Source organism: Echinops telfairi, unplaced genomic scaffold (assembly GCF_000313985.2).
Source record: "Echinops telfairi isolate 266 unplaced genomic scaffold, ASM31398v2 ScPeMD7_3;HRSCAF=10, whole genome shotgun sequence".
Lineage (NCBI taxonomy): Eukaryota > Metazoa > Chordata > Mammalia > Afrosoricida > Tenrecidae > Echinops > Echinops telfairi.
Window position 1 is genome coordinate 51,686,021 of NW_022103899.1, and position 15,935 is coordinate 51,701,955.

Below are 15,935 nucleotides of genomic sequence, written 5' to 3' on the forward strand. Positions count from 1 at the left end.
TACAAGCCCCCAATGAAATGATTTAAAAAACAACAGCAAAAAGACAAATGTCATTGCCATGAAGCCAATTTGGACTGAGAGAGACCCTATAAGAACTGTCCTATAGTTTTCATGGAGGCCCAGTGGTGCAGTGGTGAAACATTGGGCTGAGATCTCTGTGGTCAGTAGTTCAAAGCCACCAGCAGCTTCAAAGGAGAAAGACTGGACTTTCTACTCTGATACATTTGCAGTCTCAGGAATCCGCAGGCGGTGGCTATGAATCAGCCCTGAGAGAGTGTTTCCAAAGCTGTCCTCTTCACCACAGCAGAATGCCACCCCTTTCTCACCTGGAGTAGTAAGCCGGTTGAAAGAACCAATCGCTTAACCAGTGAGCCACCAGGCTCCTCAACAGCAAATACGGGGAGCTATTTCAACAGAGTAGAAAGATTTAACTCTTTGAAGGTAAGTGAACCAAATGAGGTCTGAAAATTATTCTTTTTCCCTTCACCACCACGGGTCAGGCCAAATTGAATACAAAGGAGAGTCGTTTGAAGAGCAAGGACTTGTGTTAAAAGCATGGTTCCTTTTCTGAAACGGAGCTTGTGAGAATCCAAGAAACCCCGGTCTTTGAAGGCGATCTCATCTTAGAGAAAGATGATGTGGTGTACTCAGTAACACTGCTGACCCGCGGGTGGCTGATCATCAACTTTAATGGAGCATCTCCTTTTGAGCTACGTGTCTCCCTAACAGTACTCTAATGAATGTCTGCTGGGGAACATTAGAGTGGTCTTGGTTTTTCAACCAGTGGAAGGGCACTACTACCATCTAGTGGATTCCAGCTGGAAGTGCAGTTACACCTGCACAGACTAGACCAGCCTCCACAGCAAGGATTTTCATTAGTGCTTTAACTTTATGATATTGATGCCACTGTGGGTCCCACTTTAAAGTGGGACCACTGCTTTAACTTTATGATAACGCTGCTAGTGTTTCTGCTACTGTTGCTTTAAAGACAAAGGTGATGTTGCGAGGACAAGTGAGTACCCAGCTGTGATTCGAATGAAGCCCAGGCATTTTCACTTCAAAGCGCTTGCTCTTAACCAGCATGTGGACTGGTGATTTCAATCTCGGAATGCCAGTGGCGTGGAAGGATTAAAATGACCTACAGCTGGGCAAAATTTCGACACAATTTTGACCAACCGAATGACTTAAATGGGAGTAATCAAAAGCATTATCATTTCATGGGATCGAGTTACGTAGCTCAAGATTTTTTGACCTAAAAGAACCCATGAAATCCCACGTGTTCAGCATCAGGAAGACAGCAGAATCATGGTAAATACCAAACAGACAGACAACCAATTCGCTGCCATCAAGCTGCTTCCGATGCTGATTTACAGCAACCACAGGACACAGGATCGGACCGCCCCTAGAGGGGGTTCTGAGACGGCAACTCCTTCTGGAAGTGGAAAGACTTATCTTTCTCCCCACTGTAGCGAAAAGAAGGGGAAGTCAGGGGTTACGTTGCTTGTTTTGCTCATCCACTACTTAGCCTGATGTCGGATTGGGTCGGCCAGCTGATTCCCTGTGAAACTGTTCCCACACAGGCCCGCTTCCCTCACAGGATAATGTCTCCAAGAACATCAGGGAGAATGTATTTAATTCATCACTTTGGGGGAAGGGAGGGGAAAAAAGAGGAGCTTATACCAAGGGCTCAAGTAGAAAGAGAATGTCTTGGAAATGATGATGGAAACATATGTACAAATATGCTGAAACGATTGCTGTATGAAATGTTATAAGAGCTGGAATCGCCCCCAATAAAATGATTTTACAAAACAGGTAAAAACTGGTTACATCAATGCTGGTGAGCTAGCTATGTGAGTAAATGCAAGGAAGTCACTAGAATCAGACTCTCAGGAACACAACGGATGAGTATTTGGAGCTCACCATTGCAATGGGCTCAGTGTGAGTCAGGGAATCATTTGGCTTCCTTATTAGAGGCAGACGCCCTGGAGTGCACTCCTTGAGTGCTTGGCTGCTCACGAAAGGTTGGGGGCATGAATCCCCCCGCCCCCCACCCATGACTTTGTAGGAGAAAGCTATGGCGGTTTGTACTCATCCAGATTTACAGCTTTGGAAACCCCTTGGGAGATTTTACTCTTCTTAAAGGGTTGCTCTGAGTTGCCATTAGCTGGATAAAAAGGCTTCAGTTTGACTTTTGGTTTGTTAAAGGCTCGCATCCGGACTATAGAATGTTTCCACTCTTTAGCCTTGACTTCCTTTTTATTGTACAAGCTATTCCAGGATATTCACCTGAGAAAGGATTTTGCCGGATTCTTCATCGATCAGTGAGACGTCTATCATTTGGTGGTTGACCTAGGTGAAGCACTGTAGACAAGGTGTCTACTAAAGTCTGAAATAGTTCAATATTTGTGGCCAGATGCTTAAAGTCATGTCATGTTGCGAGCTCAGGGTGAAGGTTGTACAGGTAAACTGTCCTATAGCTTATCTTCAAAACAGCGCCTTGTTGGGCCGCGTGGTAGCGTAAGGCAAAATAAAAATTAGACTAACAAACAAAATGTAGGTTGCCGTAAACTTGCCCTGCCAAACTTCAGAACAGAACAGAAACACAAGCACTGCCCGCACGTAGAATCTGCCTCCGCTCTCCCAGCACCTCCTAGTTCACAGCCTTAAGTCCGTTCTGACTCACAGGGGTTTCAGACTACGTGATTTCTACCCTAAAACGCTGTTCTCATTTTTCAAGTGGTACGGTGCCTTTCCAAGTGGGGTAAATCGAGCAGCAGAACTCTTTGAAAAGGAAGAAAGGCAAGAGGGTTTGGAGAATTCACTGTCGGAGATCAAATAATACAGCGCTCGCGAAGGGTCATGCCTCAGCAATAAAAACAAAAACCCAGACCCTTACAGTGGGCCCACGAAGCCACAGTGTGATGGACGGAGAAACGATGGAAGCTGTCTATATTTCATCTTACTCGGATCCACCATCGATGCCCAGGGAAGGAGCAGTCAGGACCTCGGGCAAGTCTAAAGTATTAAAAAGCACTTTGAGGACAAAGGGGAAACTTTATAGCAGCCATTGTATTTGCCTTATGTTTCTTTTCCCTTAAACAGCGCCTTGGATGAACTTGAGGCGAGGTGGGAGCAAGTACCATGGCGCAGGGATTACGACCACGCTGTTTCACCTCCTCGGGAAATAAAAAACATGAAAGATACATGTCAGAGCTTTTTGCTTTTTACATGCTTGCTGCCTGAATGGAGGAAATGTTCAGCCCGCTTGTGTCATACGTCCTTCTGTATCGCAGTTCACGCACAAAAGGTGGAAGCCCTAAATATCCACTCGCTGCCATTGGGCTTGTGGCCAGAAACAAATTTTACCGCATCCTTTCAGACATCAGCAGCTACAGCGCCAGTCAGCTGGAGGGCGGTCGCTGGCGGCACTTGAGAATGAGCCACGAGAGCCTGGGAGCAGGCTTCATCCGGGAAACTTCATCCGGAGACTCCACTGACACGAGGCATCCGGACCTCTGCTTGTGCGAGACAACTTGGACAACTGAGTCAGAATGAGCTCCAAGCAATGGTTTTCCTTGGCTGTCGGCACCTTGGTAACCTTGCAGCAGCTGGAACCCATGATGAAGGAACAGCTCAAGAGGTTAGACTCAGTGACAGGCACCGTAGGCCAAAGTGTCACAGGGCGGGTGACTTCTCTTGGCAACCACCTGGCATAGAGAGCTTGTTGGCATTGCTTCCCCTCTTGACACGTGGCCCAGCACCACACATGTGCTAGAGAGCACGGGGTACACTGGCTTCTCCACTTCCTACAGCAGCTCTCGAAGCCAAAGGTACCAGACTGGCTCTGTTCTCTTCTGGAACTTACCCTCCATGGTCCATGGCCTTCTGGATGGCTACACCTAGCCCACTCCTCATGTTGAGACACTGGTTAGCCACATTCTTGGCCACTGACTGACTCACATCAAGCCCAATCCAAGTCTTTCGTGCTCTGCACATGGTTGGATCATGGTATTTTCCATCACATGCTATGCACCCCTGAAGCTGGACAATGAAGAACGAATGCCGTGGAAGAATGGATGGATTTGACTTACACCGTTTCGCAAAGAGTATGACCTCTCCCACGGACTAACCGAGGAAGACTAACTTTGCAAGGGGGGAGGTACGGCCGGAATGTGCCTTCAATGGGAAGAGGGCAAGCTTCTGTCTCACGTGCTCGGACCTGTGGTCAGAAGGGACTATCTTCTAGAGAAGAGCAGCATGGCTGGGACGATAGTGAAGGTTCTGTGTTAACTTGTCCGGGTCAGAATTCTCAGTGGCTTGGCCGTTAGACATAGTGATCCACCCTACTTTGGACACCTTGTCAGGGCACACCCATGCCCAGAGAAGGATGCGATCCTTGGTACAGCGGAGGGACAGCGAGGAAGAGGCAGGCCTCAACAAGACGGATGAGCACAGTGGCTGCAGCAAGGGGCTCAAACCTAAGGACAGCTGTGCGGATGGCGCAGGACCCGGGAGTGTTTCATCGCTCGGTTGCACATGGAGCTACTACGCGTCAGAAGCAACTCCATGGCCCCTAATGCCCCAAACAATGTGTCCTGTAGTAAGAGATATCATACTATTATTCTCAGAGAGTGTGCCCTGCTTCCCATATAAGTGGACGGTGTGAAATAAAGCTAGTTTTATGCTGAGTCAGCTCCTGTGTCGCTCTGTTTCTTTGGGTTTGAGCCAGTGGTCTGCTGTATTGTTTGCTGATCCTGGGAGTTACAAACAACCGTCTTACCTGCCTATCTGGGATTCATTCGCCTCTGGAGACTGCCTTGTGACCTGCCGATTTTAAGTCCATCAGTCCCTACAGAACCGACACACAGGTGCCTACCTACCACCACCACCAAGCTTCCTTTCCACCCTCACTCCTCAACTCTCCCTTTCCATGATGCGTGTTTGTTTTCTTCCTGGGAAAGTTCACCATTTGGTTCCATTCTGTTGCTTACTTCCTTGCTGTCCTTTGAGATGGGAAAGAAAGCAGGGATGAAACAGGGACCTAGATGCCTGGCCTTGGCACAAGGGACTCCATTTTGAATCCGGCACCTTCTTGGTTCTTAGAACTCACCTCATGGGCATCCCTCACATCGGTCTCCCCTCCCCTCGCTGAAAATCACCAGTTCTGAGAACCAGACATCCCCAAGAAAGAATGTTCTTTGAAGATATGTTTACTCCACCCGCCCTGTACCTATAATAAGATTAACGTTCCTTGAAGATGTGTTTATTCCACCCGTCCCGGACCTATAGATAAGATTAATGAGCGCTTCCCTTTGAAGCCCCTGTGTGCAGCTGTGCCTGCCACCAGGGGATATAAAAACGCAGCCAGAAATTCCCCTTGCGCGGTTTCACCAGCTCAATACCTGAGTTGCTGAACCCGCCCGCAAGCTTCTCAATAAAGCCTGCTTCTAAAACTTTACCAATTGAATCTTTAATTCCTCTTCGCACCCCCAAAACCCTTACACTAGACTACCTGGCTCTACCTTGAATCTCTAGGGTCTACACCAGCAGTTCTCCACCTGTGGGTTGCGACCCCTTTGGGGGTGGAATGACCCTTTCACAGGAGTCACCTGACTCTAATCATAGCAAACTAACAGTTATGAAGTAGCAATGACAATAATGTTATGGTTGGAGGGGGGGTGGTCCCCACCACGTGAGGAACCGTGTGAAAGGGTCCCGGCATGAGGAAGGTCGAGAACCGCTGATCTAGACAAATGCCGGGCCTGCAGGAGGTGTTGGAGTTGTTGTTGAATGGATAACTGATGAGCGGAGGAACACGTATTTGGATCAAAATCCCCCGGGGGTCACAAGGGATTTCTCCTCACCTGCACCACACTTGTACAGGAATCCAAAAAGATGCAGCCTTTGGGCTCTTTGGCTATCTTCTCGTCTTTGTAAAAATTCATGATGTAGGAGCTGTCTGGCAACTGGGTGAGCTGGAAGTAGCGCTTTTTGAACGACTAAACGAAGGGAGAGGAGATCAGAGGCGTCAGTCCACGTGGCGAGTACTCTCATTCATGGGGATCAGGACTGTTCTAGTTCCTTCGGGGTGCTAGATTTCTGGGACACCGTTCTAGAGAAGCGCCTCCTACAGTCTCATAAGTAAAGGAAGCTATAAACTATGCCCTTAAGAGCAAGGGCTCTCCTCTGGGTTCCCACCAGAAGTGTGTGTGTGTGTGTGGGGGGGGGGATGAAGAAAGGTGACAGAATCCAAGATGAGTCTCTCTGTCCCCTTACCCGAACAGTGACTGTGTTGTTCACGGTGCTATTAAAGTTTCCTTTGTAGAGCCAGCCAGACTTGAACACTCCACTTCCTCCGGCCCCGCCGCCACCCTTGGAGGACGAGTGGGATGTTGTATCCTGTACAAAAGGCAGCATTAGCAACACAGCGACTTCTTTTGTGGATCATAGCTCCCAGATACTGCACTTAAAAGTGAGATGCTTTCCTCCCACCCTGACTCATCGCAAATGCTCCGGTTCACTTTCAACACGAATGTCATTCATCTTGACTAAAAGCCCTCTAACCAAACAAAGACATTGCAGCTGATGGAAGAGCAGCCAGAATGAGAAGCCTTCTCGTGAAAGACAGGAACACACCTTCCTCATGGTTTGAACACGGGACTTTCAGCAATGTACTCACTTCATCCTTATCGGCATCTTCATGGTCCACCTCAAAGGAATGGGAAGGGAGTTTCTCTGGTTTGTATTCTGCTCTGATATTAAAATTAAAAAGGGAAGAAGAATATAATGCATCATGAGACATTGCTTTCATGGTCCACTGTTCTCAAGGTAATAATGATTGTACCAAGATTATTATACACACACAAATTATCTATCTACTTATATTATCTATCTATCTATCTATCTATCTATCTATCTATCTATCTATCTATCTATCTATCATCTATCAAGCCCTGGTGGCAGAGTGGTCACCTGTTGGTTCAAAACCACCAGCTGTTCTGAGAGCAAAAGGTGAGGCTTTCTACTCCTATTAAAAAAACCACACGGGCAGGTCTACCCTGTCCTACAGGATCACTATGACTTGGAATCTATGCTATGGTAGTGAGTTTGGGTTGAATAAATATGCTATACCATATATAGAGACATGAAATGTCGCTTTCCTCTGACAGTACCCCAACATAGCATCCTATCTCCACTAAATCAATATCCCGCTTCTGTTTGCAGAGTTTTGCAGGTACATTCTTGATGAAAACACTAAGGGAAGTTTTATAAGTTTGTCTATAATGTATTTCCTCCGTATATTGAAATGTAATATTACGCAGTGAGTATTTAAGTACCTTTTCTGTTTCATTTCTTTTGCCACACGTGACAAGCTCAAGGAAGGCTCTAGGGCTGTCCTTTGAAGAGCATGTAGACCTATGTTCCTGAGAAGCAGTTTATATTCAGGCCACTAGGTGGTGATGTTCCCTAACCAGGGCCTGCCTATCAAAGCAGCACCACAGTCACTTAGAGACACCTGGGTTCTTTTGTGCATTTCCCTGGTATCTCACCCGCCAGTGTCACAGGATCGCTGACCAGCCTAGGTTAGTAAGGATGTACACCTGGCTCTATAAATGGTAAATAAACCAGAAATAAGTTGTCTTTGCCATGGTCCTATATCAAACCTATCTAACAGCGGTGGTTCTATCTCATATCTACTGATTGATTGGAAAATTACGTAGAGTAATAGCACCACAGGTCTAGGCACCATTTGCTGCTCAGCTATTTGACACCGTTTACTATAGAAAATCCAACATGTAGGAAGTTCATTGATGGTTTTCCTTCTTTAAGATGGTTGCTATTGTGTAGAATCACCTTACCATCTACTGACAAGATGCACATGTAGTATTCCCATCACAAACAGATTCCGAAGCAGATGGTATTCCAAATAGCAAGATAAATATCCAAGGGTCTTTACGTGTGCATAAGATAGGGACCCTTGGTGGCATAGCGGTTACGCGTTTGGCTGTTAACTGCCAAAATCAACAAAAGCAAATAACGCAGCTCGTTGGAGCAACACAATACTTGACATTGAGTGGTCAGGGTGACAGCTGAAGTCTCATATCAATTCCAAGTTCCAGTTGACATAGGTTGCATAGTATCGCTGCCATCCCAACAGAGGGGAGTACCTTCCCATGCTAAGAGTTGTACTTAAAGAAGACTAGCAGGGACTAGGAATTTCAGTGCGATTTCCATCACAGGGTCTGGGACAGAGTAAGTGCTTAATACCCAGTCACAGGGACGTGGGCATCATTTTCACGAACCCGCTAACACACAGCATGGAGCCCTGGTGGTGGGGTAGTTTTGGGTTGGGCTTCCTTCTGCAAGGGGAGTCGTTCGAAATCACCAGCCACTCCGACGAGGCTTGCTATTCCCCAAGCCTTCCCGTCTTGGGAACCCACAGGGGCAGTTCTAATCCTGCCACAGGATCGACTCGATGGCAGTGAGTCTGGTTTTGAGGTACTCCCTGAGACAGTCTGCCTTACTGCTGAGCACAGGGGAGAGAATTCTATTTCCGGGCCTCTGCACTGTCCTGCTGAGCACAGATAGGCCATCCAAGCACTTTACCATGCGCGCCTGCTTTGCTTCCCCATCTTAGGACCCACTTTTGCTTCCTTCAGTTACAGTACGGGGCATCCCCAATGACATCTCCGTTCCTCTTGAGTTTCTTTTCCTTGCACGGGCTCTGGAACACCAGACTCAGTCACAGTATTTAAAGTCTGCTCTTTCACCTGGGCTAAGAGGGGGAGGGGACTTGAATGTGGAATCTTTCATTGACTTAAAAAAATCATTTTATTGGGGGCTCTTACAGCTCTTCTCACAATCCATCCATCCACCCTCTCTGTCAAGCACATTTGTACATGTGTTGCCATCATCATTTTCAAAACATTTTCGTTCTACTTGAGCTCTTGGTATCAGCTCATTTACCCCCTCTTCCACCTTCCCTGCCTCATAAACTCTTGATAACATAATTTTTTTTCATGTCTTAAGCCAACTGCTGTCTCCCATCACCCACTTTTCTGTTGTTTATCCCCCCCTGGGAGGGGGTTATATGTCGATCATTGCGATTGGTTCCCTTTTCTCCGCCCATCTTCCCCTTCCCCTCTTGGTATGGCTAATCTCATGATTGGTCCTGAGGGGTTTATCTGTCCTGGATTCTCTGTGTTTCCAGCTCTTATCTGTACCCATGCACATGCTTTTGTTTAGCCAGATTTGTACGGTAGAATTAGAGTCATGATAGTGGGAGGGGGGAGAAGCATTAAAGAACTAGAGGAAAGCTGTGTGTTTCATCAGTGCTATACTACACCCTGACTGGCTCGTCTCTTCCTTGTGACCCTTCTCTAAGGGGATGCAATGACTTCTTTTGATGGAATTAGGCACAATAAGAAAAGGTAAAGCCTGTCGTTAGAGCTATTACCGATCTTTGACAGACCTGGAGAAAATGGAAAGGGGTTTATTCAAGAGGCCAGCTAAATGCCACCACCTGCACTCTCTCAGCAGAAGGAGGCCGGGTGGCCCTATGGGTGAGTGTTGGGCTAACTGTCCGGCTCACTGTTCAAATGCACCAGCTGGTCTCTGGGAGAAGACGAGGCTGTCTACTCTCATGAAGATGTACCGTCTCAGAAATCTTTATGGGCTTCTTCCCCTCGGCCCTAGAGTCTCGCTGTGAGTCAGGCTTGACTCGGTGGCAAGTTGAGGAATCTGAGTCTACCAGAAGGCAGTGGTATGTGCTTTCACTACCCTCTTCCATGCAGCCTTCCAACTGCTCTGCCCAGTTTCCACCCTGTAACCACGTCTCAAACCATTTTCAGAAAGAGGAAGTCTGGATGTTAAAAAAAAAAGAAAAAAGAAAAAGCCCTGCTTTCTCATTATGTCTACAGAAAGAAAAAAAATCCAACCCCAACAGTATGACTAACACCCAAATATTAATTAGTCACAAAAGCCTCGCATGGGATGGAGCCCTCCCAACAGGAAGTTACCAGGGATTTTCTACTCAGAGCGAGTGACTCAGGGCTAAAGGAATGCTCAGAGCTTTGGTAAAAGCCCATCGCCCTGCTCTGAAATGGGATTTGCTATTTGGGAAGAAGATTGCTTTGCTCTTCGCATCGTGCATCTCAAAAAGGATGCCCACCCTCCCGCTCCACAGAGTAGCCTCATTAGCTTTTATAATGCACACCCAGAGCACAGCATAAACCCAGGGCCATCCAGCTAGTTTCAGCTCAGAGTGAGCCTACAGGACAAAGTACAGCTGCTCCCTAGGATCTTCCAGCCTGTACATCTTTGTGGGAGCAGATAGCCTCAGGTTTCTCTCACGAAGAAGCTGGTGGATTTGAACTGATGATCTTTTGATTAACAGCCCAGTGGTTAGCCCAGTAGGTTTTCCTATAGTACATCACACTCTGGCTAAAAGTGCCTGAAAGCTTCCTACTGTAAGGTCTTTCCCAGGATCCACAGCGCCACCTGTCTGCTTCCATGGTTTCCCGTGCTAACAATCCTCTCCACCCCTGTGGTGTGCGAATGGTTAACACACTTGCTGCTAACTGGAAATATGGTGGTTCGAATCCACCAGAGGTGGCCCCCAAAGGAAGCGCCTCCTTCTGAAAAGGCAGCTGCTGGGCATTCAATGGCACACCCTTCTACTGTACCACACCTGGGGTCTCCTTGAATGGGAATTACTGATGCTTTATTTGTGCCTGTGCTTTTTCCTCCCCATAGCTCTAACTTCTCTGATGGTTCTACCTCTCAGCCACTCCTGTGGTTTGCACTGCAGGGTCTCTTTCCTGGGCCGTTCTCCCTGTCCTTCCAGAACCCTGGCTACTGGATCACAGAGCTCGCAACTCGGTTCATTCCCGAGTCTGAGTTCAAGGGCCATCTTCTCAGGCAGCTGTTTCAGACCCCTCCCTCTATGTCGGCAGGCATCCCGGCGTTGAGAGCAGTATTTCTAGACTCTTAGGTCTGGACAACATTTTTTTTTCTAGGGGACAACACCTCTCAGAATGTGATGCTCAATTTTGAACCAAACGTTTAGGTACACAGTACATTCACATGTAAATCGTCTTCTCTTTTCACTTGATAAATTGTTAACGAAAGGTTGATTTTGGACTGTTTGAAGCAGGTTTCTGGATTGACGGGACCATCATAGTTTGACTAGCCACTGCGTTGGGAGTTCAACTGCCCAGTTCAACGCAGTCCTCTGAATTGGAGCACCCCCAATCCCATGCAGAAATAGGTTTAATTCCACTTTGTTTATTTATCTAATAAATAACTATTGCATTCCCTATTGTTTGCCAGGGCTCTTGTAGGCCGAAAGGGGATTCTGAAGTAAAATACTGTACATCAGAGGTCTCACAGCCTAAAGCAGATTCTAAAGTAAAACATGCTGAACTCTCGTTGGTCTCAAAGGGATTCTGAAGTAGCCCCGCCCCCCCCCTCCCCGACCACCTGCCCTTTGGGGCTCTTTACGTTGGTAGAGGAGCAGACACTAGCTAGGGGGCTTCTTCAGTGCCCACAGCTGGATAGGCTGCCACCAAGGTCCCATTTGAGCAGCTACTGTGGGAAGAAGCACCTTCTCCAAAAGGCTTCTATTTCCAAGAGTCAGTGGAAAACAGCCAGCTGTTGTCCTTTTTAGATACATTTCTTGGCGTTGGAGATTGTTATTTTTTTTCATGAGGTTTTATATCCTTCCATAAAAATATGGGAAATAGTTGGCACATCTGAATGCTAGATATAGAACATAGTCAGTCAAAGTTAATTGGCCCAAATTGTACTTCTCTGACATTATCAATGCGTAGTGGTTATGAGTAGATGGCTAAGCACAAGGTCAGCAGTTCAAAACCACAAGCCAACTCTGCAGAGGAAGGATGAGGCTTTCTGCTCCTGTGAGGACTGGATTGGAGACTCATGGGGGCAGGTAGTTCTACCCTGCCCTACAGGGTCGCCATAGACTTGATGGTAATAGAAGGGGTGCTCTACAGGAATGATCAATAGTGTTTTCTTACATAAAATGGCAAGGATGCCTCTATGGTGAACCAGAGACCTATAGAAACCATAAATGCAAGAATGGATTTAGAGCTTGCAGTTCATTCTTGCTCCGATCCAAGAACAATAAGTTTTTATGACATGGCCCTGCTTGATGCTTGCCTTCATGAGATCACTGAAGACAAGAGTGTTATAGGAAAGTGTGGTGAGGAAACTAGATGGTGCCCAGCTATTAGAAAAGAATATCAAAATGGCATCTTGGTCTTAAAAGTTTACTTTCAAACAAGCAGCCAGGTAAGTGAGGTGCCAATTGAGTCCATATGGAAGAAGCACACCAGCCTGTGTGACCCAAGGATTGTAAATAATAAAATATAAAGGAGGGAACGTTATCAGAGCTTAAATCATGAACAACTGGTTTGCAGAAGGCTACTGGTGACAGTGGAAGCCCAACATCCATTTGCAGGATCTACACATGGATTCAGCCTCTGACAAATGCCCTCTGATCATATTTGAGATCTCTGTTTTCAGACGGAACATGTAAAGTCGATAACGGCAGATGGAGTCATTAGAAAGTGGATTGTTGCGCATGTAGTTCATATTTAGCTCCCTATCATTTGATCTCCCTTAGGATCCATTTAAATTTGTTCTAGTTTTTAATATTTTCTGCTTTCTTTTCTATTGGGGTTTTTATCTGGTTTACTTTGTTACTGTTTGCTCCCCTCCCCCTCCCTTCTAATGTTTTCTGTACATGCAATCCAGTATAGGTAAATCTAAAGGGACGGTAACTGGATTAATGATTCTGTGGAAGCATGCTTGGGAATGGGGAGCTAATAACAGTGCGTACAGGAAAGAAGAAGGTGCTCTAAAATGGACTGTGGTGAGGATGGTTCAGCTCCTCTTGATATGATTTAACTATTAAATTGTATGATATGCAAACTATATGCCAATAAAAACTTTGAATAAAACAAACAACACCCCCCCACCCCCAAAATGATATTTCTCTCATCTTCTTACAAGGTGCCCTGGTGGTATAACTGCTAAGCACTTGATTGGGAATCAAAAAGGTGGATGGCTTAGACTGCCTAGTCGCTCTGAGAAGAAAGACCTTGTGAACTCCTCCCAGGAAGCTTCTGGCCAAGAAAATTCTCTTAAATGTGGTTCTTTCACATGGTTCACAATTAGTCCAATTGAATATCCAACAATCACAACAATGATCCCTGTGTAACTCCTATTGAACAGAAAGCTCCTAAGTGAATCACATGATGACCCTCTAACCTCAAGAATTAGGTCAAAATAGCAAATCATAACATAGTTACATCTTGCTTCTAACTTGGTAACCATAGAGACGTACATATTGCTGGATAAGGTGTTCTGTTGTGACTTAAAAAAAAAAAGTTTAGCCAAGTGCCTTGATGCAGGATTGATAAATATGAACTCCTGTGCAATAGCAGAATGTGAACAGAAAAGACATAAATATGAAAAACTGCGCCCATGCTCACAACAGGCTCTTACCGGGGTAACTGTCGAATGTCTCCCGAATATTGTTCATACTTGTAGTTGACCACATACCACTGAGAACTATAAAACTTACAAGCCTGGAAAACAAACAAACAGAGAAACAAAAAATGAATTAAAGTATTTTTACTAAAAAAAATAAAAAATAAAAAACAACATCTGCCCTGGTAACAAACATGGTGAGTTCAGTTCTTCATAATTTCCAGGGGGATGTGACGGTGGCTATGTTAGTAATATCTTTTCAGGTTGGCTTTCTATAATCCTGTTCCATTTTCCATTGAAAGGAAACACGAACCTCTTCCAGATGCCAGTGTTTGCAGAAGATGCGTATCACAGATTCATTCTATTTCACGCCATAAAGAAGACCTAGGTTAATCGCCCCTGAACCACCCCGGAAATGTGGCTGGCCTCAAGTGCAGCCATTCTTCAGTGTTCCTTGACAACTCTCTCCATGACTCAACAGTTCTCCGTAGTGAAAGAGGTCCTACTGATTTATACGCATTCCTTTGACCATGATATCAGCCGATTGCTTTTGTTCTTACATCAGTAACGAATCCTGCCCTTTCTGTACCCCGCTCTCCCTTGTTAGCCTGGAACTTGTGGTTTCCCTCTGATAGCATTGCCCTTGGAAGACAGCTTTCTCAGGACTATTCAGAGGAAGCGTTGAAAAACAAAAGTGAATGGTGCCAAAATCTCTGCCTTCTATTGATACCCCAGGGCTGATGCCACAGCCTTTTCTCACAGCAGGTATTTCGCAAGCAACTAGTAGGCACGTTGCACAGTTTCCTAATGGGAATTTCACTGAATGACTTCAAGGACTTGCTTTGATTCTAAACTGACGTGATTTGTGGATTAAACAGCTGACGCATGACATCTAGTCCTCTAGCCCTGCCGGAGACAAAGAGGTGCCATGAATGAGCTGCACTGGGGCAATGAAGGTCTGCGAGGGTCTTTGGAGTCTAGACGGGGAAAGGCAAGCAATGCTTTTTAGAAGAAAGCCTTCAAGGTACATAAAAGCTGCACAAGGAAAAATAAGAAGAGGGAAAAGGAGAGAAGGGTCTAGAGGGCAGCTTAGAGAAGTTCGTGGCAAAGCCAGGACACGGGCACATGGTGGAGGTGCCTGGAACAGCCCAGAAAGGGCTCGGTGTCCTGGGCCGCTCTGCATTTCTGGGCCTTCTGGCCCACCAAGGAGTCTCTCAGCACCACGGATTTATTTGGTTAGGGAAATACTCCCACACAGACCTGGGGCTAAGAGCAGTGATCAGGACCAGGATAAAGGTAAGAATATGATGACAGGAGAAAACAAACAAACAAACAAACAAACAAACAAACAAACAAGCCAAGCCCACTGTCCTTTGAGTCCGTTCCAACTTATAGTGCTTTTCCAAATCATATCTGTTTTCCAAACCTATAATTATTTATGGGAGAAAATAGCCTCATTTTTCTCCTTAGGAGGGGCTGGTGGCTTTGAACCACCCACCCTGTGGCTAGCAGTCTGATGCCTAACTGTCTGATGCCACCGTCCCAGCCAAAACTCCAAATCAAACTCACGGCCATCCAGTGGGTGCTGACTCATAGCGACCCCTCTGGGATTTCTGAGACTGTAACTGTTTACAAGAGTAACAAGCCCATTCTTTCCCCTGAGGAGCTGCTGATGTTTTTGAACTCCCAACCACCTGGATTGAAGACCAACACACAACTAAGACAACACCAGGGCTTCAATAGGAGCAACAGGACTCCTTAAAACAAAATGGAAGAGCTTGACAACAATAGCAACGATAAGAATTAACACAAAGCAGAACAATAGAAGGATGAGGATTCAGGAATCCTGGATGCAGAATGGGTTGTGGTGGGCGGCTAACCCAGAGGGCAGTTCAAATCCACCATCAGCACCATAGGTGAGAGATAAAGCAGTCTGCTTCTATAAAGATTTACAGTATCGGAAACCCTAAGGAAGAGTTCTCTGCCCATAGGGCCACTGTGAGTTAAAACTCGATGGCGGCAGTGTTGGAGAATGAGCAGAATGGATGATAAGGAAGAATGGTGGAAAGAAAGTGGAATATTTTGCTAAAATTTATTAACTAGGTGTTTCTTTTTTAAAAAAAAACATTTTACTGTGGGCTCGTACAACTCCTATCACAATTCATATATACATCAATTGTGTAAAGCACATTTTTACATTCATTGCCCTCATCATTCTCAAACATTTGCTCTCCACTTAAGCCCCTGGCATCAGCTCCTCATTTTTTCCCCTCCCTTCCGGCTCCCCCCTCCCTCATGAATCCTTGATAATTTTTAAATTATTATTTTGTCATTTCTTTTCCCTGTCTGACATCTCCCTTCACCCACTTTTCTGTTGTCCGTCCCCCAGGGAGGAGGTCACATGTAGATTCTTGTAATCG

General features: G+C 46.0%; 1 protein-coding gene across 1 annotated transcript in view; it reads right to left on the reverse strand.

Moving 5' to 3' along the window:
- The window catches only part of DOCK10 (dedicator of cytokinesis 10), a 200,867-nt gene that overhangs the window by 92,322 nt on the left and 92,610 nt on the right, over window positions 1-15,935 (reverse strand). The window contains exons 4-7 of the mRNA XM_045294740.1: window positions 13,531-13,613; window positions 6,680-6,752; window positions 6,277-6,399; window positions 5,865-5,999 (exon numbers count right to left, since the gene is read on the reverse strand). Coding sequence (XP_045150675.1) covers window positions 5,865-5,999; window positions 6,277-6,399; window positions 6,680-6,752; window positions 13,531-13,613 — 414 coding nt within the window. The remainder of the gene's footprint in view (window positions 1-5,864; window positions 6,000-6,276; window positions 6,400-6,679; window positions 6,753-13,530; window positions 13,614-15,935) is intronic.